The following is a 27,275-nucleotide window of genomic DNA, read 5'->3' on the forward strand; positions in this document are numbered from 1 at the left end:
ATCATCAATTGTCACAATCTGGTACAGTTTGGAGGAAATCAGTTAAGATACTGGAGTTTTTGTGAAAAATTGCCTTATATCTAATGGTTAAAGTTCTGGAATATACAAACCAAAAAAAATTAAAAATTAAAAGAGAGGTTTCTTCTGTCAATTCTTATGTTGTGTTAAAGTTATATTACAACTGGTTAAAGCAGGTTTCAGTTATCGTATGAAGTGTTGACGGACTGATGGACATTGGTATACCATGATATGTCCCTTCATCGACAAGTCTATAAAAATAACATAGACCACTTTCAAAAAAAATTTGTAAACAAATTTGTGGTTTCAGTTTATAAAACTTACATTATATGATCCCCAGTATGGGTAACTACCATGTTCTGTACCAGCAGACTGTGACATTGACTCACCAGCACCATTTGTTGGAGGTTCACTTTTCTGTTTTTTCTCAGGTGGCTCTTCACTCAAACTCCTGTTCAAATATTAAATAAAACAGTGAAAGGAGTGACACATTTTATAATTTTGGCTATTCCAGGAATAAATGTATGGTTGGGTTGGACAACACTTTTTATACCCCACCACTGATAACTTATTTTCATTCATAACAGAATTGTATTTGTTTTAACTCCTATTACCAACAGAAAAAATAAAGCATGTAATGTCCAACCCTCCAATATAGTTTTTCCTGAAATAGCCACCAATGTAAAAGAAGGTATATAATGTATTAAATTGTGACACACATTTAACAAAACTGACTTGTATTTCTGTTCTTCCTCTCAAAAGTCACAATTCAGCCTTCAACATGGAGCAAAAGATCACAGATATAATATATTCCTAAATGTGTATATTCATATCCCTTTTAAGTAGTCTCTTGGCATTTAATGAGATGAAAATACATATATCAAAATTTCCAGACATTTAATCAAGACAGAATAGCAATTTAAAAAGACTGAGACTAATAATATATTTGTGGTTATTCACATAACAGATAAGGTATTAGGTATATATTGAAAAGCTATGCCACATACAGAAAATGATTTTGAAAGACTAGTGTTATAACAATGTAGTTGCATTGCATTGTATTTCAACCTAATTTACAGGAATTGAAGAGTTTTCCCACCCATAACTCTTTAAAATACTAAAATCAAATTGTAATTCAATACTAACTGTGTATAATTAGCAGCATCATAACTTCTTTTCTTTCTCTCTGTATGTAAATCTTTCATCAATTTCTGGTGTTCATCATAAGCATCTTTTAATCTGTCAGCAAAAATTCATAATAAATAGAAAAAGTCCAGTTAAACATCTTGATAGTTGCCCACATACACAAAAATTGGGAGAAATATTTTGAACTGACTTTGTTTCTTGAGACCAAAGTATATGTTGTTAAATTTTACATAGATCATCCGAATGATGAAGATATTTTCAACTGTTGGTCAAGTATCAATAAACAAATCTTACTTTCAATGCTGTATCGCCTTGAACATGCGTGAAATATTTGCCCCTGCAACCAACAATCAATTCAATGCTTTACATTGAAACTGTCATTAGTAGTTTCTTTTTCTCTTTTTACTTTGGATAAAAACAATCTATATTTTGCAATCAGATCATGCTTCATAGTATAAATTTATGAAAAGTATATTGTCCTAGGTTTAACTAATTTTTTTTTAAGTATTATTCTATGTTCATTTTTTTATAATCGTTTTAAAAGACATATATATACACAATTATCTATGGTGTACAGTTCAGACAGCCAAGGATGGTGTAATCATTATTATCAGTATAAATATGCGAAACCATTTCCTTTGCTTCATCACTACTGTCAGGTTCATACACTTGTAAAATTAAATGTTTTTCTTTGGTATTTTCATGGGCATCCCACCACTTCGAGAATTTCTTCAGAGGTTAAAAAGTACCGTTAACAGTAAAATGGAAAATACATTTATAGAAAGCCACTAGAAGTTCAGCTGTCGCCTGTTTAAAAGTTGTCTGAGCCAGCTATTTTCTTGATAAAACAGAATTAGTACAATTTTACAGGCTTTTATGACTGCTATACAGCAAAATAATAAACCCTCTTTCAAGACCGTGAGTGAAAAGACTACAACAATTATATCAATTAGTAAACAATGTAGCTGAATTCATCATTTCTGCATATTTTACTGTCACACTGCACAAAACATTTTATTCATGTTATTTGTAATGTTTTACATAATTTAGATCACTTTATAATTTTGTAAACACAAAAACGTTTTTCTGCTTTTTTTACCTTTAGTAACTTACTTTTTTATATCTGAACAAAAATCTTCTAAAAATTCCAATTTTCTTTGCGACATTTTTGCCTTAGTTTCTAATGAGAAGTTTTCACAGTTCAATAAACTTTCAAACAGTATGTTGACTTTTTCTTCGTCGACAGGAGTACATTGATATTCCAAGTCCAGTGTTTGAAGGTATAACTTAAGATTTCCCTACAAAATTAAATTAAAAATTATTACACGACAAAAATTAAAAACAACAATTGATTATATCAGTTACTTTGAAAGTGAGATATCAAGTTTCACAGATTCTGTGGTAAATCAAATCACAACTTTTATTAACAGCAACTAAATGTTTTTCTATTCATGGGACTGAAAAATTAGTTCCATTTCTCATGTATTCCGTGTTCTATGTAAAAAGCTACTCCAGTTCCATCTACAGATGTTTGACAGTGTCTCTCATGAAGTAATGGTGGAGCATTCAAGACTGGAATTTGAAGGACTTTACACTGAAATGTCATGAAACATATTCTATTACTGTTAAGATATTTTAATTGATTTGAATAGTTCAGACAGCCAAGGTTGGTGTAATCATTATTATCAGTATAAATATGCGAAACCATGTCCTTTACTTCATCACCACCGAAAAAGGCAGCATTCTATTGATGTATTTCTTGTTTAATATGAAACTGAGTTTTATTAATAGAACTTTCATAACATTTCCAGAAAATGTGTGGTATTCAAGCTTACAGAGTTTTAGCTAACACAGCCCAATCTACTTATATCTTTGGAAAGTGACTCCCATTGAAAGACCATTTCATGAAAATGTCACGAAACAAATTCTATTACTGTTTAGATATTTTTGTTTTTGTTTTGAAAATGTCATAAAAACAAAATCTTTTTTATTGTTTAAATGTTTTAGTTTATAAAACAGTTCAGACAGCCAAGGTTGGTGTAATCATAATTATCAGTATAAATATGCGAAACCATGTCCTTTACTTCATCACTACTGCACAAAGGCAACACTCTATAATCAAGTATTTCATGTATAATATTAAAATGAATGTTGGTAATAGAAAACAAAAGGGTTATCTAACTAGAACAAATAAGAAATAATAAGCATTGTGTATAAGTTTCATAACATTTGGTTGAGGCAAACTCAAGTTAAAGAACAGAAACCAATTTTGGGATGTAAGTAGGAAGTACGGACAAGGGTAAAACTTAATGCCCCCACCGCTACGGCGGGGGCATAAAAACATCATAGTACTTTCATAACAGCTCGTGAAAATGTGTGGTATTCAAGCTTACAGAGTTCTAGCTAACTGGCTCATATTCAAAGACCTTTAGGCCAATTAAAATTAATCGATAGATTTTCATCCCCGCCCGCCCCTCTGAAATCGTTCTGCCATAATTTTTTTTATTTTGAAAAATTTATGATTTCCGGATTTTGTTCATTTTCGTTACCGGGAACTGTCGATAATTTCGTTTCATTAACAACTTCCTGTTTCAAATTTTGGTTTTTGCATTTTTTTGGGTAATTTAAAATGAGCAAGTCAATATATTTTCCTGCTCTATGATGACAACATCATCAACCGAGAATCGATATTGATTACATAAGAAGGGCATAAAATATCCAGGATACAAGTAACACATTGTGTCCAAGAACGCACATCGTGGTATGTCACACATTTCTGTGATAATCGAAAGCCGTGGATTTCTTTATTTAAACAATGATTTTGTGTCAGGGAATTAGGACTGTGAATGATATCCAAAACGAAAAAATCTAGAACACATTGGTACAAAAACATGACTGGATTAAAGAAATTGACACAAGCACGATTTTGTTCGATTTATGACTGTATATGGAGTTCAAAAAGTCCGCAAACATTCACGTTGTGTTATTATATACCATGCACTTAGATTTACCCATGGCTGTCGTTTTTTGTTGACAAACAGCAAACACCCTCTGTCCGAATACCCTCAAAAGAGTCATTAAACAAATGTCATTAAACAAATGAGTTTTCATTTTATTCTGTACTTCAAATACTTGTGTTGCATACCAATGCATTTGCTTCATTTTAATGAAACTACAAACCATCCATTAGACAGCAAACAAATTTAGTGCAGGTAGTCCAATAGAAGAGAGCATTTCTCCTCATATTTTGCTGTATACTAAAAATAGACGCAATTACATGTAGAACAGTGGTTACCAATCAGAGATATGTATTTAAGAATTTGAAAAATTATGTTTGATTCGTTATACATGTATATACATGATAGAACCTTATTATTACACTGACATATATGAAGAACACGTCACAAGAGCGTTTCATATCTAATAAAAAATAATAAATAAAATCCTCCCACCCGCCCCATTTTTTTCAAAAATTTAGTTGGCCTTACATGAAAATGTCATAAAAACAAAATCTTTTTTATTGTTTAAATGTTTTAGTTTATAAAACAGTTCAGACAGCCAAGGTTGGTGAAATCATAATTATCAGTATAAATATGCGAAACCATGTCCTTTACTTCATCACTACTGCACCAAAGCAACACATGCTAACAGAGTTCCAGCTAACACAGTCCAATTCTACTTGTATCTTTGTAAAGTGACTCACATTCAAAGGCCTTTACATGAAAATGTCATGCAACAAAATCTATTACTATTTAAATGTTTTAGTTTATAAAACAGTTCAGACAGCCAAGGTTGGTGTAATCATTATTATCAGTATCAATATGCGAAACCATGTCCTTTACTTCATCACTACTGCACCAAGGCAACACTCTATTGAAGTAGTTCTTGTATAATATGAAACTGAGGGTTGGTAATAGAAAAATAACTAAGTTTATCCAACAAGCACAATTAAGAAAAAAACATCACAGTACTTTCATAACATTTCAAGAAAATGTGTAATATTCAAGCTTACAGAGTTTTAGCTAACACAGCCCAATTCTACTTATATTTTTGGAAAGTGACTCCCATTGAAAGGCCTTTACATGAAAATGTCACGAAACAAAATATATTACTGTGTAAATGTTTTAGATTATAAAACAGTCCAGACAGCCAAAGTTGGTGTAATCATTATTATCAGTATAAATATGCGAAACCATGTCCTTTACTTCATTACCACTGCAGCAGGTCAATACTCTATGGAAGTGTTTCTAGTATATGTAAATGAATATTAATACTGGTATAAAAATAAGATGTGGTGTGAATGCAAATGAAACAACTATCCACCAGAGCCTAAATAATGTGGATGTATTAATGCCAACTACATGTCTAGTTTTATACTAGGTAAATTCAACAAACACCTAACCGAAAAATATTACAGTAATTTCATAAGTTTTTGAAAATGTGCACAATTCAAGCTAACCAAGATTCAGCTAATTGCAGTCCAACGCCATGTTATATCTCTTATAAAGTAAGGAGCATTTAATGCTCCCATTTGAAGGACCTTATATGAAATTGTCATGAAACAAATTCTATAATTGTTCGATATTTTAGTTTATTTGAACAGTTCAGACAGCCAAGGTTGGTGTAATCATAATTATCAGTATAAATATGCGAAACCATGTCCTTTACTTCATCACTACTGCACCAAGGCATTCAGTATTAAAGTATTTCTAGTAAATGTAAGTGTATGTTGGTAACAGTAAAAAGATTGCTTCCAGTATAAAATTAAGATGTGGTATGAATGCCAAAGAGACAACTATCCCCCAGAGCCTAAATAATGTGGATATAAGCAAACTGTATGTCTAGTTTAATACAAGTTTCTTCAACAAGTATAGAAGAGAAATAATCACAAGTTTCAGGAAATGTGTGCTATCTAGGCTAACAAAGATTCAGCTAATGAAGTCCAACTGCCAGTTATAAATTACATCTTTTATAAAGTAAGAAGCAATCTAGACTCGCATTTAAAGCACCTTACATGGAAATGTCATCAAAATATATTCTATTACTGTTAAGATATACATGTATTTTAATCTATTTTAACAGTTCAGACAGCCAAGGTCGGTGTAATCATAATTATCAGTGTAAATATGCGAAACCATGTCCTTTACTTCATCACCACTGCACAAAAGCAACACTCTTTTAAAGTCTTACTTGCATAATATGAAAATGAGTACAGATAGTAGTAATGGATTACTTTGGGATTGAAGAGATTTTATAGGCCAAATGGCTTCTCTGTTCATATAACCTCAAACAATGCAGTAGCTGCTATCTTAGGTATCTTTAAACACACGAGGCTTGCAACTTCTAATGGTCATTTAGAAATTTTTTTTAGAATATTTCCCATAAATATGTTGCATGTACACTATGAATGTAATAGAAACTTTGAATGTGTTCAGAATCAATGAATACCTGGATGTGAGATCACCTTAAGAGGTCCATGATTGCTAAAAAATTCGTAAGGGTTCAGCGGAACCCAGTGTCTCGCCTACTTTTTCTGTTAATCGCAGGCTCAACAAAAATGAGGAAGTAAATCAATAAAAATATTCCACTTGATACTATCTTTTGATTGTAAGAAGCTTCTGTCCAAGTTTGGTAAAAATCCAGGATAGTTTATGAATCTAATAAATGTTTAAAAACTTTAACTGCAGACTGAATGTAATGTTAACTGGAAGAAAACAAAATTTCCTTCTAGATACTAGCATTTGATCATAAACAAGCTTCTGTCCAAGTTTGGTACAAATCCAAAATAGTATAAGAAAGTTATTAAAATTTTAAAAACTTTAACCACAGAGTGAATATGTTGTTTCCTGGCAGAAAATCCAAGTCCATTTAAAACTAAAATACAGAAAAAATGGATTTATTTTTTTACAAAATTTCCTTCTAGATAATAGCTTTTGATCATAAACAAACTTCTGTCCAAGTTTGGTACAAATCCAAAATAGTAAAAGACAGTTATTAAAATTTTAAAAACTTTAACCACAGAGTGAATGTGTTGTTTCCTGGCAGAAAATCTAAGTCCATTTAAAAATAAAATAAGGAAAAAATGGATTTATTTTTTTACAAAATTCACTTCTGGATACTATCTTATGATCATAAACAAGCTTCTGTCCAAGTTTGGTACAAATCCAGGATAGTTTAAGAAAGTTATTAAAATTTCAAAACTTTAACCACAGAGTGAATATTTGTGGACGCCGCCGCCGACGGAATGTAGGATCGCTATTTCCGCATTTTCGAATAAAGTCGAAGGCTCGACAAAAAGCAGTTTAGAGCAAATAAATTTTTTTCGACTACATGTCAGGTTATTAAAAATTCCCACTACATAAACATATTTGGTTGGCCTAGAACAAAAAGTAACTACTCTATGGAAATGTTAATAGAAAATGTAAATAGTCCTGGTTATAGAGAAAGATCAATAGGTTTATTTAGAAAAAATAAATAAGAAAAACCTCGCAGTACTTTTATAGATGTTCAAGAATATGTGGGTCTTTCAAGCTCACCAAGTTTACCAAGCTACACATAATATCTCTTGTAAAGTAGGACCATTCAAGACTCAAATTTAAAAGCACTTTACATGGGAATGTCATCAAAAAAAATCTATTTACTGTTTGAAATTTTGGTTTATTTGTACAGTTCAGACAGCCAAGGTTGGTGTAATCATTATTATCAGTATAAATATGCGAAACCATGTCCTTTACTTCATCACTACTGCACCAAGGCATTCAGTATTAAAGTATTTCTAGTATATGTAAGTGTATGTTGGTAACAGTAAAAAGATTGCTTCCAGTATAAAATTAAGATGTGGTATGAATGCCAAAGAGACAACTATCCCCCAGTGCCTAAATAATGTGGATATAAGCAAACTGTATGTCTAGTTTAATACAAGTTTCTTCAACAAGCATAGAAGAGAAATAAACAAGTTTCAGAAAATGTGTGCTATCTAGGCTAACAAAGATTCAGCTAATGAAGTCCAACTGCCAGTTATAAATTACATCTTTTATAAAGTAAGAAGCAATCTAGACTCACATTTAAAGCACCTTGCATGGAAATGTCATCAAAATATATTCTATTACTGTTAAGATATACATGTATTTTAATCTATTTTAACAGTTCAGACAGCCAAGGTCGGTGTAATCATAATTATCAGTGTAAATATGCGAAACCATGTCCTTTACTTCATCACCACTGCACAAAAGCAACACTCTTTTAAAGTCTTACTTGCATAATATGAAAATGAGTACAGATAGTAGTAATGGATTACTTTGGGATTGAAGAGATTTTATAGGCCAAATGGCTTCTCTGTTCATATAACCTCAAACAATGCAGTAGCTGCTATCTTAGGTATCTTTAAACACACGAGGCTTGCAACTTCTAATGGTCATTTAGAAATTTTTTTTAGAATATTTCCCATAAATATGTTGCATGTACACTATGAATGTAATAGAAACTTTGAATGTGTTCAGAATCAATGAATACCTGGATGTGAGATCACCTTAAGAGGTCCATGATTGCTAAAAAAGCAGTTTAGAGCAAATAAATTTTTTTCCACTACATGTCAGGTTATTAAAAATTCCCACTACATAAACATATTTGGTTGGCCTAGAACAAAAAGTAATTACTCTATGGAAATGTTAATAGAAAATGTAAATAGTCCTGGTTATAGAGAAAGATAACCACTAGGTTTATTTAGAAAAAATAAATAAGAAAAACCTCGCAGTAATTTTATAGATGTTCAAGAATATGTGGGTCTTTCAAGCTCACCAAGTTTACCAAGCTACACATAATATCTCTTGTAAAGTAGGACCATTCAAGACTCAAATTTAAAAGCACTTTACATGGGAATGTCATCAAAAAAAATCTATTTACTGTTTGAAATTTTGGTTTATTTGTACAGTTCAGACAGCCAAGGTTGGTGTAATCATTATTATCAGTATAAATATGCGAAACCATGTCCTTTACTTCATCACCACTGCAGCAGGTCAATACTCTATGGAAGTGTTTCTGGTATATGTAAATGAATGTTAATACTGGTATAAAAATAAGATGTGGTATGAATGCAAGTGAGACAACTATCCACCAGAGTCTAAATAATGTGGATGAAAGCAAACTATAGTTCTAGTTTTAATACTAGGTATATCCAACAAGAGAAAAATATCACAACAGTATGTTTTTAAAAAATCCAGAAAAAGTGCACTTTTTTAGCTGTCCAAGATTAAGCTAATGAAGTCCAACTGTACATATATCTTGAGAGAAATTTAAAGGTCCCAGTAAATAAACTCCACTGAAAACAATACATACTGTATTCTTCTAATGGGACAGTTCATTGTCCAAAAATTTTAAATAGACACAGTTAAAGCTACTCTAACTGGGGAAATGTTTTATTTCCTTCTCAATAATAAATCATTTTGACTAGATCTATAAAATAAGCTCATTGATACTTTAATTCTGTTCATATTTAAATATCTTGAAATGTTTTGAACTTTTAGAAGTAATAACTTAGTGAAAGAAAGGAATTATCCAAACAATAACGTCTGTATGCAGGAAATGTTTTCCTTACAGTTCAGACAGCCAAGGATGGTGAAATCATTACTATCAGTATATATATGCGAAACCATGTCCTTTGCATCATCACTACTGCATGAATCCTCTAAAGATTTGAAATCAAAATTCATATTATTACTGTAGAATATAATGGTGTTTTAATTGTTGCAAGATGAGTTAACTCCCCTGTGGCTGCAATTTGACACATTAGCATATATTTGAACCCAGTAAATTAAATTTCAGACGTGATTTTTTTATAACTTTGTTAGAAGTATTTATCATTTTTTAAGTCATATAATCTGATGTTTACTGGGACCTAATGTCAAATTTAAGGATTTGATTTTTGAGTTGACAATAAAATGTCAAAGCTGACCATCACATGCTTACCATATCTTTTTCTATAGCTTGTTTAAACACTTCTCTGGCAGCATCTGGGTCAACCTTTATCTACACATATCCAAAAGAGAAAACACAATTTAAATGAAAACAACGTCCATTTTACAATTCTGTAAATATATGTTTCCCTGCAAACACTTTAAACATCTATTTAGCATATTTTTTAGATTGATGTGTGTGCAAGCTTTCTTTTTCAATTTAATAATCTCCTATACACAGTAATAATATCATTATTAGTAAAGAAAATTATACATAAAGCCTTTGGTGTCCATATATGTGTAATTTTTGCATACAATGCTATTAAAAGTGAGTAATGTTATAAAAATACCAAGTATAATTAACTTTGAATGAAAAGTGTTATTTTTCTGCAATTGTTCATAAATGTTTGGATCAGTTCTTGTACGATTAATACATAATATTGCCTGACATAAAAACCTGTCTATTTTGGCACTTAAACAATAATGCTCTGACCTCTAGACAATAATTCCTGCTGGCGTTTACAAATATTCAGTAATTTATAACAGCTCCCCACAATAAAGACAATGATGCATGAAGATATCTAGTCTAAAAACTCAACTTATCCAACCTTAATATGTTAATCGAACTGTCAAAAAGACACATGTATTGATAACCTATAATATTACCTTCAAAAGAAAACGAGCATATTTAATAGAATAAAAAGATGCAATCTCTGGTGATGCAGCATTTTCAATATAGTCTTTGAAAAATGTTTCCACAGTTGGTAAATTTCCTCGTCTTCTTTCTAAACTTATTCTTCTCATAGCAACCATAATCAGTCCAGGAACACTTTTCTCTAGAGTTGCCAGCACATCGTAAGCACCATCATAATTTCCTACAAGTGAGCAAGAAATTCATTGTATTATGGCAGAGAAATGATTTCTTCAAAATAGACAAGGAGTTATCATAGTTCGTAAATAGCCTAAATGAATGGCTTATCTGAAAGTTATTTCCACACAGTTTGAATTTGCCAGTACCTAGTCAATGAATAAAATTATATTAATAGTACAATCATAAACATAAATATTGGGTCAATTCTTTTTTCAATGAAAGAACCTTAGTGAGCGCACTCACAAACCTCACGTCCCCACATTGTCATTGGAGAAATAAAATAAGTGTAAGACAAATAAAATGCTCCGCAGGGCGCAGCTTGATACGACCGCAGAGGTTGAACCCTGAACAGTTGGGGCAAGTATGGACACAACATTCAAGCTTGATACAGCTCTGAATTTGGATTGTGATTAAATATTTGACACAGCATAGGTTTCTGACACAGAATGAATGTGGTCTGAGAACTTAAAAAATTTTAAATTGGACATTCACCTATTATGGTCCAATATCCAAAATCTAAATACATGGTTAGATTCAGCATATCAAAGAACCCCAAGAATTCAATTTTTGATGAAATCAAACAAAGATTAATTTTGGACCCTTTTGACCTCAATGTGGACAAAGTTGATTACGGGGCCCAAAAATCAAAAATCTAAATACATGGTTAGATTCAGCATATCAAAGAACCCCATATATTCAATTTTTGTTGAAATCAAACAAAGTTTAATTTGGACCCCGATTTTGGACCAACTTGAAAACTGGGCCCATAATAAAAAATCTAAATACATGTTTAGAATCAGCATATCAAAGAACCCTAAAAATTCAATTTTTGTTAAAATCAAACTAAGTTTAATTTTGGACCCTTTGGACCTTAATGTAGACCAATTTGAAAACGGAACCAAAAATTAAGAATCTAAATACACGGTTAGATTCGGCATATCAAAGAACCCCAATAATTCAATTTTTGATGAAATCAAACAAAGTTAAATTTTGGACATTTTGGACCCTTTGGACCTCAATGTGGACCAATTTAAAAACGGGGCCCAAAATCCAAAAACTTAATACACGGTTAGATTCAGCATATTAAAGAACCCCAAGAATTCAAGAATAAAACCCCATTGAAATTGATCAAGAAATAAGCAATTTATACGAAGTATCTTCTTTTGCACAATACTGTGCAATTGAATATTTCTTGCTATTGCGCAATACTGTACAATTGACAATTTCTTGCTATTGCGCAATATTGTGCTATTGGATATTTCTTGCTATTGCGCAATAGAAGATTTCTTGCTATTGCGCAATACTGTGCAATTGAAGATTTCTTGCTATTGTGCAATTGAAAATTTCTTGCTATTGCACAATACTTATTATATAATAATTTACACATCCTGTTTGGTGTGTATCTCCTACCATATCATTATTATTTGCTTTTAAATATAAATCAGAAATAACCAACTTAAAATGGAAAATTTTAAAAGAAAAAAAAAAGGAAAAAAAGAAAAAAAAAGAATCCCCCCCCAAATTTTTTGAACCCCCTTATGATTCATCACCCCCAAACTCAATCCCAGCCTTCCCTTTGTGGTATGGTACCTTGCAGTACAATTTCAGAGAGATCCATACACTTGAACACAAGTTATTGTCTGGAAACTAGAAAATTGTGTTTTTTGGCCCCTTTTTGGCCCCCAATTCCTAAACGTTTCGGGCAATTACCACCAAACTCAATTCCAGCTTTCCCTTTGTGATATGGAACCTTGTAGTACAATTGGCACTTAATTCCTTAACTGTTGGTACCATAACCCCCAAAATCAATCCCAACCTTCCTTTCGTGGTATTGAACCTTCTGGTAAAATTTCATGGAGATCCATTCACTTAAACTAAAGTTAGAGTGCGAAAACCAATGTGTCTTCGGACGACGACAACGACGCCAACGTTATACCAATATACGACCAAAAATTTTTTAGTTTTTGCGGTCGTATAAAAATTGTATCAGAAAAAAAAATTGAATCATAATTTCCTGTAAATGTGCACATCTACATAGTATGTCCTTTTTATCTACACAGTTTCATGAAATTCTGTTGTGTGGTTTGAGAGGAGTTGCAATGACAAAAGGTTGCAGTAGTATATTGGGCAAATAAGTTCAAAGGGGCGTAACTCCTGGAAAAAAAATTGAATCGAAATTTCCTGTCGATATGCACATCTACGTAGTATGTCCTTATTATCTGAAAAGGTTTCATGAAATTCTGTTGTGTGGTTTGAGAGGAGTTGCGATGACAAAAGGTTGCAGTAGTATATTGGGCAAATAAGTTCAAAGGGGCGTAACTCCTGGAAAAAAATTGAATCGTAATTTCCTGTCGATATGCACATCTACGTAGTATGTCCTTATTATCTGAAAAGGTTTCATGAAATTCTGTTGTGAGGTTTGAAAGGAGTTGCGATGACAAAAGGTTGCAGTAGTATATTGGGCAAATAAGTTCAAAGGGGCGTAACTCCTGGAAAAAAATTGAATCGTAATTTCCTGTCGATATGCACATCTACGTAGTATGTCCTTATTATCTGAAAAGGTTTCATGAAATTCTGTTGTGTGGTTTGAGAGGAGTTGCGATGACAAAAGGTTGCAGTAGTATATTGGGCAAATAAGTTCAAAGGGGCGTAACTCCTGGGAAAAAAATTGAATCGTAATTTCCTGTCGATATGCACATCTACGTAGTATGTCCTTATTATCTGAAAAGGTTTCATGAAATTCTGTTGTGTGGTTTGAGAGGAGTTGCGATGACAAACTGTTGCAGTAGTACATTAAAGTAAATAAGTTCAAAGGGGCGTAACTCCTAGAAAAAAAATTGAATCCTAATTTCCTGTCGATATGCATAACTACATAGTATGTCCTTATTATCTAAAAAGGTTTCGTGAAATTCTGTTGTGTGGTTTGAGAGGAGTTGCGATGACAAGAAATAGGACTGACGGACGGACAGACAGATGGGTCAAAAACATTATACCCTCCGCAACTCGTTGCGTGGGGTATAATTATCTGAATGTAGAGAACCGAAAGTTATTCTTTTTTTTCCCCTTCAATTTTTCTTTTTTTTCTTTACCTGTAATATGATATGCCATCACACATTTTACCTATATTCACAAACCAATGTAAAAAACACTATATCCTTGTATTCAATTCTAAGTCTGAACTAAAGGTAATAACAAATATAAATAAACCTTGTCTTTCTTCAAAAGATGCCCATGCCATGTGTATATATGGTTTCTTTGGTAGATGGATTTTACAAGCTCTGCTGTATACTGTTCTGACAGCATCCAAACTGTGGTCCTCCATGTATTTAGCATACTGCCAAGTAAACCAAGGTTCAAAATATATCATGTATGTGAATATTGAAATAAATTCAAACCAATACACTACGATCACGAAAATTAAGCAGCAACTTATTTTTTTTTTATGATCTTAAGATAAAAAGGATCACCAAAAAGTGTTTTATACACAATGAAATATTAGGGCTATTCCATTAGATTGTATGTGGGAGGGTAGGAAAGGACTTTCAAAATATCCCTACAACCAAGAACCATTTTTTAGATAATTTTGCATAATGGTAATAGACACATACTGAAAAAAGACCCTTGACCCACATTCAATAATTCAATAACTTCCCTTCCTACCCTCCCACATACATTTTAATGGAATAGCCCTTACTAGTTCCTATGAAATAAGAATTCTGATGGGACAGTTCACCTTCCAAGAATTTAAACACCTTGACCAACACCAACTGATTCTCATGAAAGGTTTTAATTTTTTTCTTATTTTTTTCACAAATAATTGGTTACTCAACAATAAATGTAGGAATCGATTGATTGATTAATAATTGCTTTGATAACATCACACCAGCACAAAAAGGGGATAAGAAGCTAAAGCCTAGAGCAAATGCGTAAGATAAAATTCATCAATACTGATACATGTGTACTGTAAATTTCTTATTAAATTTCTCATCACATTGTTTTTAAAATGTTTTACATCTAACTTTATTCAACTTCTGTACATTTGTCCTCTTTTCAATCAAACATAATATTAACAGCATATTATTTTTCCACTTGTATTTAAATTTACACACAACTGTATTTTAACCCTTACCTTCATCCAGAAGTCCTCATACAAAGCACATGCAATCATGCATCTCTCAAATAAAACAACAACTCGCTCATGAGTTCCATTCTGTATTTCCCAATCTAAATACTCTCTCCAGTTTTTCAGCTGACCTCTTTCTAATGGTTTCACATGGAAATAAGGTCTCTTTATCTGGAGAAAAGAACAGATTGTATAATACAACAAAGCAAGTAATACTTTTATTAGCAAGCAATCTAGGTTTTAAACCAAAATTTATCTATATGGCTTCCTTACCAAACCTTTCTCAGCATATTTAAGAAACACCATCAGAAATTTAAGAGGTATTTAGACATTGTTATATGTGCATTCAGAACAGAGACAGAATTAATCCAGAACAATGGAATTTCAAGGGTTGGAATGAATGATAAATAAAGATTATTTTTTGTTTTTATTTTCTTTCCCAAAACTTATTATAAACGCTAAAAATGCAAAAATCAGTATGTTATTGCAAATGTCTGTCATCAAAGTATTTCTAAATAAAGTTTTTCAATGACCATCTACATGAGCAATCTTCAACTGTATACATTCAAGTGCAAGGTTTTTCATTGAACATCAACATAAGCAATCTTTAACTGTTTACATTTTGGTGCAAGGTTTTTCATTGAACATCAACATAAGCAATCTTTAACTGTATACATTTGGTGTAAGGTTTTTCATTGAACATCAACATGTGTAATTTCTAAATTTATACATTTTGGTGTAAGGTTTTTCATTGAACTTCAACACAAGTAATCGTTAACTGTATACATTTTTGGTGTAAGGTTTTTCATTGAACATCAACATGAACAATCTCTAACTGTATACATTTTGGTGTAAGGTTTTTCATTGAACATCAACATAAGTAATCGTTAACTGTTTACATTTTGGTGTAAGGTTATTCATGGAACATCAACACAAGCAAACATTAACTGTGTACATTTTGGTATAAGCTACTTACTGCTTCTTCAAAATTCCATCTCTTACTGACTTCTTCCTCATTCTTTCTATACATAACTTCCCTTGTAGTGATTAATCTATCTTTTAATTTTATAGCTTCATCTGTATCAGCCTAAAAATACATCACATCAACTGTCAGTCAATAAGGTTAAATCCGTGAAACTGAATCTTGCAGTGTTAAAAACCACCAAAAAGTTACAAAGGAGTTGCACAGCTTATTCTAAGACTATGCATATGAAAACTTTTATTTGTGAACATTAACATAAATAGTATACTGTATCAGTAATACCATTACCTTACAAATTTAATCATAGCTATTCCTTTAATATTAATGTGGGATGATTGGATGGATGGTTTCCATGTAAGAAGTGAGATGTGGTTCATTTAAGGTTGTGTGTCTATTTGATGTATGCAAATTACCCAAGAAAGTGTATTAGTAATAGGGGGATTTTTGGTAGATAATTGTTGCATTGGAAATCATTCCTCATTTCCTAGTCTTTGTATGACAATTTTGTTTCATTTGTTTTTTTAGAATTTAAATAAGATTCTAGTATATTTCATACATTATTGGATTGAACACATTTCCCCCCTCTGATTTATCTTAATGTTAAACTAGCTAAACTAAACTAATTCACTCACAAACAAGTAAAAGTTGGAATTACATCACATATGTTATTTTTGATTGTAAATAATGTTTGCATACATCTTTTGCTTGTTTTATGTGAATGCAGGCTAACAGTTTGGTTATAAAAGTAGCCTGGTGAACACAGAATCTTGAATTGAATTAAATTGCAACTAAAAATCACTATGGACAAATGATGGAAGTGCTTTAATAAACCAAAGGATTTTTTATTATTTAATCACACAAGTTACAACAAAATTTCAACTTTCCATTGTTTTTCTATGACAAAACTACAAATCTGTATAACAAACAAACAATAGATGTTTAAGTAATCTCCCCCCCCCAAAAAAACCAACCAAATTGGGATTATTGAATAAAAGTACCTTTCCCCCTTCTGTGTCTTCCATTCCTGGTGGTACTTCAAGCCCAGGAGGACCTATGAAGGCAGGGGGACCTTCATCCATCACATGCTCATCATCATCTCCAGTCAAGATGGTCTTATTCACTATTTCCTTTCGAAGCTTAAGAAAATCATCAAGAGACAGGATTTCTTTAGGATGATGTGTTTCAACATGGTGCTTAAAACTGAAAATAATAAATTACTATAGCTGAAAATAGATCGATTGTGAGACAAATACAAATTTCATGAGATTGTGAATTGTTCTCGTAAAAAAATCCCATTGTTTCTGAATTTCAAGACGATTTCTTTAAAGTTGTTCTTCAACTTTTAATTCCAAGCATATAACATCAGTAACACATTGAAATTCAATATCAAGAAAGAAATACAATTATTAATCCAAGAGAAAATAAACGGGGAATGTGTCCATGGGACACAGATGATGCCCCAGCTTGCATATAATGTTATAAAGGGATATCAACTCAAAAACGGTAAAAAGACACTACCCAAATTTGTACTAGACCTGAGTTTTGTGGAAATAAGCATTGTGTATAAGATTCATAACATTTGGTTGAGGCAAACTTAAGTTAGAGAACGGAAATGAAAATTCAGCAATTTTTTTCCATTTGCCAGAAAGCAAATTTTGTTTCGCTGCATGTTTAGTATTACACTAAATCCATTGTTTTTGGTATGGTGTCAGTTTTCTGGACTCCATGAATGAATATATGAACAAAAATATATACCTGTCATAATGATGTCTATATAATTGTGTTGGAATGGTTAATACTCTGTCATGTAATGATGTAACATTTGGAAGATCTTTTTCCCAAGAAATGTATGAATCCCAAAGTTTATCAGATCTGAAGTCAGTACCGGCAGCTTTGATTGCCCTCTCATATAATCTAAAATATAACATAAACATTTTTTGACAGCAATAAATTTGATCTGATTTGTCAAAATATTTTTGGTATGAAGTAATAGTAATAATAATAATAAACTCTTTATTTAAAGTTAGTTACAACAAACTTATTTTCCCAGAGGCTCTCAAATACAAATTACAATACAATCAACAACAGATATTTACACATAAAATTTTCCCAAGATGTTGTTTTCAATCAGTTTTACCTTTGTTCTTCCATCCCCCTCCAGTTAAATTAGAAAACCCTGTATAAGAATCATTGCTGTAATTTTATATCAAAATAACAATATTGTCAAAAGCTTTTTCATTTTGCAAAAGAACTATGAGAATATTGGTTAAGATGTTTTAAGATGCATGCGAAATAGACATTGTCTTGGTAAAATGAGGGTTCTGCAGGAATGTAGGATTTGCTTTGATGTTTTATCAATATAAAAATGTGTGATGGGTTGCTTAAAATTTTGAAACCTTTGGATTACTTATTTTAACTTTTATCCACTAGATTATTTGATATAATTATACTGGATATATTTTAATTTTTGAGCATCTATCTTGCTAACATGTAAACATTTATAGGGTCTTTGCATCCGCACTAAACACATTTATTTAAAAACCAGTTGTTGGCATGACACGGGTTATGTTCTTCTCATATATGTTATGATGGTATGATACTAAACCCCTAACGGGAAGGATTGTGCCTGATATTCATATGATGAAGACATAATCTTTCAATCAGTTTAATTGAAGTCTGGAGCTGGCATGTCAGTTAACTGCTAGTAGTCTGTTGTTATTTATGTATTATTGTCATTTTGTTTATTTTCTTTGGTTACATCTTCTGACATCAGACTCGGACTTCTCTTGAACTGAATTTTAATGTGCGTATTGTTATTCGTTTACTTTTCTACATTGGCTAGAGGTATAGGGGGAGGGTTGAGATCTCATAAACATGTTTAACCCCGCCGCATTTTTGCGCCTGTCCCAAGTCAGGAGCCTCTAGCCTTTGTCAGTCTTGTATTATTTTTAATTTTAGTTTCTTGTGTACAATTTGGAGTTTAGTATGGCGTTCATTATCACTGAACTAGTATATATATTTGTTTAGGGGCCAGCTGAAGGACGCCTCCGGGTGCGGGAATTTCTCGCTGCATTGAAGACCTGTTGGTGACCTTCTGCTGTTGTCTGTTCTATGGTCGGGTTGTTGTCTCTTTGACACATTCCCCATTTCCATTCTCAATTTTATTCATTTCTAAATTCCAAAAGAATTTTTTTTAAGTGCATAACAGTTAAAAATGTCCATAAATTTCAAAAGCCCACCCTTTAACATTATGCAGCTTTAAAAAAAGCTTGATTTAATCATGCCGAAAGTTTTCCTTCTTTTAGAATCAATATGTAAAGGTATTCAAGCATTATTGCCAACATGGTTATTTAAATAATTGCAGATGACCTATGCAAAGTTCACGACTTCAGCAAACAATGAAGAACTTCAGTAACACAATTAATCTAGCAAATTTCTTTGGAATATTCATACAGGATTTTATGTTTTGACTTCCGAATTTGATAATATTACATTTTTCCAAAATAAAAGATTACAACTTATGGTTTGAATTTATACAGTGACTACTTTTTGCAAATATTTGACCATTCTGTTGATGGTCTGGTAACCATAATGAAGATAATGTCTACTTACTTCCTTATATCCTCAATGCTATCAGGAAAATAAGTTATGTAAAATGATATGTAATGTAACCATAATTCTACACAAACAGGAATGGCTTTCACTCCAGTCTCATACACCTACAAAAAATGGAAAAAAAATATTGTTTAGTCAGGAGAAATATTATCAACTTGACATGATGAAGAGCACTAATTGAACCGCAGACGGACATAATCGACATAACTCTATATATTGTTCAAATACGACAATGAAATGACCGATCGCGACATTACCATTCATAGGATGTTTCGACCAATGTGTTAGTCGGCAGTCCATCTTCTATTCCAAGTATCCAAGGTTCAGTCTGCTCCCTAGCACAGCTTACAACTAGGAAGAAATTAATTATTTCCTTTTATCAACTGAAACAGTCATGCGACAGTTTGAATATTTGTTGACATTCATCAATAAATTGTGAACTTTATTTCTGCAAAATAAAATTCAAATCAAATTTTTTGGGGGTCATGACTAGCTGACTAGAGTGGTGCTACAAAATATTGAGTTTTACGATGTGCTGTTAATATTCCCCTCTATTGTTCCTTACCTGTTTTGTCTTCAACATATATAGATCCCATTCCTTTATTTCTTCTGAAATCATGCTTTTAAAATTACAGGAGTTGAAAAAAGATTTTTAATAAGGACTAATTTATTTTTTAGGCTTAAAAAATGTTTTTCCAGTTTACTGTTTCAGAACCAGTATGATTACAGGTGATTTTATTGCTTACACACCAAAACTAAAATATTGTTAAGTCACTGGTATTATATCCATTGGTTAGGATGTTAACAGCCAATTTTTGGTGTACGCTTTAGAAATTATGCATTGGATTCTGAAACCATGAACTTTTAAACCCATTTACCAACCTAGGATAATATACATTTAGGTCATAGGAACATATGGCAGATAACTTTTAATGTTTAATCTGCTGTCATGAATAAGATTCCATGATTTATGGTAACACAAAAATAGATCATGTAGATGGATCAACAGATTGTTCATTGACACCAGCACACACTCATGAGTCAACTCAAATCATGTGCCAAGTGAAATGCATTTTTAAATCTTTAAAGTATATGTATTAATAATACACACAAGGTGATTTTGTTTAAAATCTTAGTAAAGTTGATTGATTTACTGTGAAATGTGGTAAATACTGATAATTGAGGTTAATTTACAACATTCTATGATCATACTGTGAAGGTTCGTATCACAAATTACCAACAGCACTTTTTGAAAAATTAATGGCAAATTAGACAATGAAATCACCAACTTTGTACAGTATGGACGAGAGTACAGAAATTAACATAGCTGTATCAAATGTCATTGACCTTTCAAGTGTGGATCCTATCAAATTTGCCCAATCCAAATACTTCAACCATTGCTCAATGCTTAAAAAGGAAAATCTTACTCTAGCCTTCTACAGCATCACAAAAATAACATCAAGAAAAAAAATCCCCCCCCCCAAAAAAAAATGAATATCTTACCCTTAAAAACAAACTGTTTTTACAGTATGAAATATTTTACCAACAGTTTATTTGCTTGTAATGTACAATAAATTGTGAAAATAAAACAGCAATAAACATATAAACTTGCAATGAGCTGTCATGTTTTAAATCTTGTAATTGGATAATAAAATGGCTTGTGCAGAAAATTTTGTCAACAGTATGGTAATTTTAGGTTAAAAATACAACAAAACATTGCATTTTGAAAGTTTTTCATTACAGAAAAATGCAAAATGGGGAAATTTATTGATTCTGATCTTTTCAATTTTATTTCTTTCAATTGTTTTTCATTAGTGTCACCAAAATGTTTTCCCCATGAATGCATTCATATTGGTCATGTTGGTGAGTTCTCAAATATGATGCCATATCTGATAGCTTTATTATGATAGCTTGAAAAGACACACAGACTTTCAGAAATAATAGAATATGTTGCCACATAAGGCAGAAGGTATGGTATATTCACCTACAGCTATAGCTTTATCTGTAAAACCATGTCGTTTTTCCATATCGGCTTGTTTCTTCCAATAGCCGTAACAGTATGCGTAGTGTTGGAAAAATGCATCATAAGCTTCACGGGCATCGTCAAGTTTGTTCTAGGAAGAAATGAAAATAAAACATTATCAAATGTTTCAAATCAATCATATTACCATGCTTTGCTCAAATATTTTTTTTTTTTGACATATGAGTGAAAAAACTGTAGGCTATACAGAAAAAGTGCAGACAGTTTTGAAAATTTTCACCTGTCCTACTTTTTTTTAATTGTTGTACTCTCTCTTCCTTCTGCTTATCCCTACAGGTTGTTTGGTTTGGTTGCTGTCTGAATAACGTATATACCCCAAAATTCCTTTTATTCATACAAAATACCAGGAAATAGACAAAACCAAAATTTTGTTTGTTTACATCTTTGCAGGTTAACTGTTCTTTCTTTGAAAAATGCAATACCCTCTTAACTATATATCCGTCTTAGACTTGTAATCATGATAATTGGTAAATACTATTTTCTATTTATATCATTTTCAATATCTATTATTAATGTATTCGTCTGTTTCAGTAAAAGTGGTTGTAAGACTAAAATTATCCATAATTATCAAAGTTGTTTTTATTGAAATATAGTTCTGTTAGTTTTAAAAGCTTCACTATGTAAAGGAGCAAGCCTTTAAAGAGAGATGAAGGAGTGATGGTATGAAGAAAAAGATACCAAATGCTGTCTTTATACCCTTAAACACATATAATTACCAATCATCTAAATCATTGTCATGAATGTGCCAGAATTATTTTCCAATGTACAGTGTACATAAGCAAACAAAAATCACTTAATTGAACCTTGTCATGTAAAGATAAAATTATTAGAAACCTCTTGCTCAACATATTGAAGTAAATATGTCCATCCTGTAAAATCGGACACATTTTCTTTCACAGCTTTCCAATATTTTCCTAGAGTTGTATTATCTTCAACATGTTCAACAGTTTTCACAGCTTCATCTGAAAAGACATATAACATAAAACAGTAGTCTCAACTTCTTTGCAGTTAGTAATCCACAGCCTTTAAGAGCCTGAATAGGCCCCTTCACGGTTAGTGCAGCCATGTTGAATAGGGGGCAGAATTTCATAATGGAGGTAAAAATGGTTTGAAATATACGGGAAAACATCATTAAAACAGAACAGTTGCTTGGAAACAAGCATAGGATTTCCCATACTATTTCCACCTCTATCCAAAAAATCTGCCCCCTATTCAATATGACCGAACTAACCGTGAAGTGGCCCATTGCTCTTCTAGTAATCCCCTAGCGTAATATTTACCCATACATATGATCATCTGGTCAGTCATAAATTACATTTTTGAAAACAAATTAAAATGGATGATTCATTTATGTCCAGGGTTGTTGACTACAACTTTCCTCATCATCAACTTAGTAAAAATGGAAAATTGCAGATGACAAAAGCCACTTTTGTGAACACTTGGGCTACTTAATATCGCTTTTGGCAGTCCAGGAAAAGCGAATTGATGAAATGGGAAAGTTTGTTGGCGCATCTTTTCTCAAAAATGTGAATTGAGTATGTTGTGTATAGCTGTGGAACAGTACCTCTTAGGAACATGTGTGATATACATGTATGTTGATATTTTTGTGTTTTATTGCCTACAAGTACAAAATGTACGTGTTTTAAGTGAATATCCTTATCTGCTCTTTACATTGCATGTGCTTTGTCTGTATTCATGCCTTTAATGCCTGTGTGTGTTTTATAAATATGTTGCATATGCTCTGTATTTAATCATATGTGCTGTAAATGTATATGTAGCTATCTAAAGATTGATCCTGTTATGTTATTATATATTTTTTAAGCTAAATAAACACAGTCTTCGAATTTAGCGACAAGTCCATCCCCAATGGCTTGTAAATCTTATTGGGGACTTGTAAATATTCTGTTGGTACTAGTCCGACTGGCATGTGAAAAAAAATTTGACCTGGGGGACTAGTATATATAGTCAAACAACCAGTCCGATGTGCTTTTGTATTTTGTCACTCTCTGCTTCCCTAAAAATCCAGTCGTTTTCAACAGACTGGACTTCACCATATGTTCAACTGGTATCCTGGTGTACTGCCCATTTACTCTTTATAATGAGGCTGCTCAAACTATTGCTTACGGTAATGAAGACAGTGTTCTCCCCATGGCCTTTTAGCATCATGGTAATGTGATGCTATAATCTTAAATGTGATGCTATCTGAATTGGTTTTCTTATAGATTATGTTATGGATGTGATGCTATAATTTTTAGAAACAAGATGGTATTTCAATTTCCCCTGTTTACCAGGATGCTAAATGAAATATCTGGGGAGAACACTGGAAGATAAATAAATTTATAGCGGCTTCTTTGATTGGTCAATATCTTAATGTTGACAATCATGACATGATGGCGTCGTTTTTGAGGTATGTGAAAGGTGCCCAACCTAGAAAGCCAATTAAAAGACCGGGCATCAACTGAAAACAGACATATTTCAAATCGCAAATACGATCAAGAGAACGTAAATTTCTCCATGTTTGGACCAAGGACAGACCTTGGTTGTATCTTTGAATTTACAAGAGAATGAATTAATAAAATTTATGAAGAAAACATATATTGTGTTCAATATTACTAATCCTTTTGAATTTATATATTTGGTATCTTCAAAACATGACTCTCAAAGCTCTCAGAATGCAGAATCCGACGACTGGTTCTTTTTTAAAAGTAATACCGTAATTTTGAGCTATGCAGTGAAAGTTTGTTTACATTAGCAACCAGTTCAAAAGCTATCTGAATACCGAAAAGATGCTAAAACAAAAATGAACAACCACCAAAATTTTGTCAGTCATCAGGACTGCCACTGCACATGCAATTGTCGGTCCTAGCCAATTTTTGGCGGTCAGGACCGACGGGACCAACGGTTTTCGAGAGCTCTGAATCCAGAAAAAAATTATATGTTCACCGAGTCGGATTCCAGTATTCTACACGTCCCTACCGGAAGTTCACCATTTTCTATATGTTGGTTGTAAAATAAACAGATATGTTACACTTTTAGTTAATTTTGTTGCATTTTAGCCGTAGTGGATACTTCTAATGGAAATTCAGATGACAGAAGTCTGTGAATTTATTGTTGAAATTCACATTCCACAAAATGGGATCATTCGAAATTTATTTTTCCATTTAACACACATATACTTTATTTGGCATTAGGAGGAACTTGAGAAACGTACCAGAAGCATGTAAATAAAATGTATCGCTGAGCACAGCCTGATACGACCGCAGAGGTCGAACCCTGAACAGTTGGGGCAAATTTGGACACAACATTCAAGCTTGATACTGTCTGAATTTGGATTGTAATCAAATTTTTGACATAATATAGGTTTCTGACACAAAATAAATGTGGTCAAAGATCTTATAAAGCCATTGCGCAATACTGTGCAATTGAAGATTTCTTCTTGAAACTTTTCAAAAATTCGAAATTTTAAAAATTTTGAAAAAAAATATGAATCCCTTAAAAAAAAATTGGGAAAAAAATCCCCCCCAAACTTTTTAAAACCCCCCTTGGAGCAATAACCCCAAAACTCAATCCCAGCCTTTCCTTTGTAATATGGAACCTTGTAGTACAATTTCAGAGAGATCCATACACTTACACACAAGTTATTGTCTGGAAACTAGAAAAATGCTTGTTTTTGGCCCCTAATTCCTACATGTTTTGGGCAATTAACCCCAAACTCAATCCCAGCCTTTCCTTTGTTATATGGAACCTTGTGGTACAATGTCAGAGAGATCCATACACTTACACACAAGTTATAGTCTGGAAACTAGAAAAATGCTTGTTTTTGGCCCCTTTTTGGCCCTTAATTCCTAAATTGTTGGCCCCATAACCCCTAAAATGAATCCCAACCTTCTGCTTGTGGTATTAAACATTGTGGTACAATTTCAGAGCAATCGAAATACTTATACACAAGTTATTATCCTGAAACTAGAAAAATGCTTCTTTTGGGCCCCCAATTCCTACACAGTTGGGACCATCATCCCCAAAATCAATTCCAACCTTCCTTTTGTGGTATTGAACCTTCTTAAAAAATTTCATAAAGATCCATTCACTTAAACTAAAGTTACTGTCTGAAAACCAATGTGTCTTCGGACGACGACGACATCATACCATTATACGAACCCAAAAAATTTTTTGCGGTCGTATAAAAAGTGGTATACAGGTCTAGTAAGATCTACAATTGAATATGGCGCACCCATCTGGAACTCATATATGTATCGCGGGCTGCTCTGGCTCCAAAAAAGTTCATGTAAATGGTCAATTAAATGAAGAAAAGAGAATAATGGGTGTTAAGATATATAGAATAGTGAAAATTTGTAAAAAAAATAAAGAATACAGAAAATGATGACCCAAGCATGCTACCAAGACCCACTTAACTTTTCCCATAACTCAAAAGTCAGAAGCATGTAGACATATCTTGAGCAGGTATCTCAATACTAGGAAAAAATAAAATTGAGTTATCTTTCTTGATTCGGGTGTGCTCCTTCTTCGGAGGGTAATACACAGAATGCTGTAGAAGTAAATACGATCAAAATGCCGCCGGTTTTGTTATTGTTGTATCAAAAGTGAGGGCAGGCAAAGACAAATTACGTCCGAGTTTACCATTTTTTACGGAAAACAAGTAAAACAATGTTTTTTTAACAAATTTATTATGGTATTTGTTTTTCTGTCAATTACGTTTTCTTCAGATTATGACACCTGTTGTAACCGTTGATTACATGTAGCTTGGGGTCGGAAACAAAGTCATAAACTTGTCGCCAGGTAAAATTTCATACAATTTATTCTTTTACTTTCACCAATTTAAATGAAGATCAATAATATTACCGTAACAGTCAAGAAATGAAAATTTTGACATAGGAAAATGTTGGCACCAGAAATATCACCAGCAGCTGTATTTTGTTGCCAGATGAAATAAAAAATTTGCGACATTGGCGAAGCCCAGCGAGGTCCCTGTATATGAAAGGGGATATAGAAAAATTGGAACGTATACAAAACAGAGGCATACGATTAATCAAGAAAAACTACAGGAGTGGAGAAACAGGGTCAATAACCAACATGAGACGTCAGGTAGAAATTCAGATCTAGAGGAAAGAAGACACAGCCTCCGTCTGATCCTGATATACAAGGTGGTTGAGGGTCTGGTGCCGGCTCTGAAACAGACAATATAATTGAACGGCACATAATAAACAACACCAGAGGACTTAAAGTGCCAGACACCAATAAGCCACAATATAAACATTCATTTTTTGTGGAAACAATCATTAACTGGAACCAACTGCCAGATAGAGTTGTGCATGCAGATTCTGTAGAGGCATTCAAGACAACACTACAGGAACACCGCCCATATCAACGGCGCTCTTCTTCATCGTGTATAAAAGCCTAAATAGGATTCTACACGTACCAATACAGATAAAGATACATGTGGATGTGTGGTTGTTGTTAAGATTTCTGGCGGTTAATTGCTGATAAATGCTTGCCATCTAATATCAATT

At 32.5% G+C, this 27,275-nt stretch overlaps 1 protein-coding gene and 10 non-coding genes across 13 annotated transcripts in view; all 11 read right to left on the reverse strand.

Annotated features, from left to right (window-relative positions):
• LOC127698796 (pre-mRNA-processing factor 39-like) overlaps positions 1-27,275 on the reverse strand; it is a 29,664-nt gene that overhangs the window by 2,207 nt on the left and 182 nt on the right. The window contains exons 2-14 of one of the 3 annotated variants that reach the window (XM_052202473.1): positions 22,582-22,709; positions 21,695-21,820; positions 19,704-19,810; positions 17,847-18,005; positions 17,090-17,291; positions 16,086-16,196; positions 15,116-15,280; positions 14,194-14,320; positions 10,782-10,990; positions 10,129-10,188; positions 2,278-2,462; positions 1,165-1,257; positions 343-469 (exon numbers count right to left, since the gene is read on the reverse strand). In XM_052202473.1, the coding sequence (XP_052058433.1) occupies positions 343-469; positions 1,165-1,257; positions 2,278-2,462; positions 10,129-10,188; positions 10,782-10,990; positions 14,194-14,320; positions 15,116-15,280; positions 16,086-16,196; positions 17,090-17,291; positions 17,847-18,005; positions 19,704-19,810; positions 21,695-21,820; positions 22,582-22,709 (1,799 nt within the window). Of the gene's footprint in view, positions 1-342; positions 470-1,164; positions 1,258-2,277; positions 2,463-10,128; positions 10,189-10,781; positions 10,991-14,193; positions 14,321-15,115; positions 15,281-16,085; positions 16,197-17,089; positions 17,292-17,846; positions 18,006-19,703; positions 19,811-19,963; positions 20,058-21,690; positions 21,823-22,581; positions 22,710-27,275 lie in introns of those variants that run through there. The other 2 variants (XM_052202474.1, XM_052202475.1) reach the window with 2 other exon arrangements.
• LOC127699273 (small nucleolar RNA SNORD53/SNORD92) lies at positions 1,739-1,819 on the reverse strand. The gene has a single exon (XR_007981150.1). It is a non-coding gene; the product is annotated as a small nucleolar RNA SNORD53/SNORD92 (small nucleolar RNA).
• LOC127699277 (small nucleolar RNA SNORD53/SNORD92) lies at positions 3,181-3,261 on the reverse strand. The gene has a single exon (XR_007981154.1). It is a non-coding gene; the product is annotated as a small nucleolar RNA SNORD53/SNORD92 (small nucleolar RNA).
• LOC127699280 (small nucleolar RNA SNORD53/SNORD92) lies at positions 4,711-4,791 on the reverse strand. Its single transcript, XR_007981157.1, has one exon. It is a non-coding gene; the product is annotated as a small nucleolar RNA SNORD53/SNORD92 (small nucleolar RNA).
• Positions 4,939-5,019, reverse strand: LOC127699276 (small nucleolar RNA SNORD53/SNORD92). The gene has a single exon (XR_007981153.1). It is a non-coding gene; the product is annotated as a small nucleolar RNA SNORD53/SNORD92 (small nucleolar RNA).
• On the reverse strand, positions 5,765-5,845 carry LOC127699278 (small nucleolar RNA SNORD53/SNORD92). Its single transcript, XR_007981155.1, has one exon. It is a non-coding gene; the product is annotated as a small nucleolar RNA SNORD53/SNORD92 (small nucleolar RNA).
• On the reverse strand, positions 6,244-6,324 carry LOC127699281 (small nucleolar RNA SNORD53/SNORD92). The gene has a single exon (XR_007981158.1). It is a non-coding gene; the product is annotated as a small nucleolar RNA SNORD53/SNORD92 (small nucleolar RNA).
• Positions 7,831-7,911, reverse strand: LOC127699275 (small nucleolar RNA SNORD53/SNORD92). The gene has a single exon (XR_007981152.1). It is a non-coding gene; the product is annotated as a small nucleolar RNA SNORD53/SNORD92 (small nucleolar RNA).
• LOC127699282 (small nucleolar RNA SNORD53/SNORD92) lies at positions 8,308-8,388 on the reverse strand. Its single transcript, XR_007981159.1, has one exon. It is a non-coding gene; the product is annotated as a small nucleolar RNA SNORD53/SNORD92 (small nucleolar RNA).
• On the reverse strand, positions 9,092-9,172 carry LOC127699279 (small nucleolar RNA SNORD53/SNORD92). Its single transcript, XR_007981156.1, has one exon. It is a non-coding gene; the product is annotated as a small nucleolar RNA SNORD53/SNORD92 (small nucleolar RNA).
• LOC127699274 (small nucleolar RNA SNORD53/SNORD92) lies at positions 9,757-9,837 on the reverse strand. The gene has a single exon (XR_007981151.1). It is a non-coding gene; the product is annotated as a small nucleolar RNA SNORD53/SNORD92 (small nucleolar RNA).

The sequence above is a fragment of the Mytilus californianus genome, unplaced genomic scaffold (genome assembly GCF_021869535.1).
Source record: "Mytilus californianus isolate M0D057914Y unplaced genomic scaffold, xbMytCali1.0.p SCAF_4, whole genome shotgun sequence".
Lineage (NCBI taxonomy): Eukaryota > Metazoa > Mollusca > Bivalvia > Mytilida > Mytilidae > Mytilus > Mytilus californianus.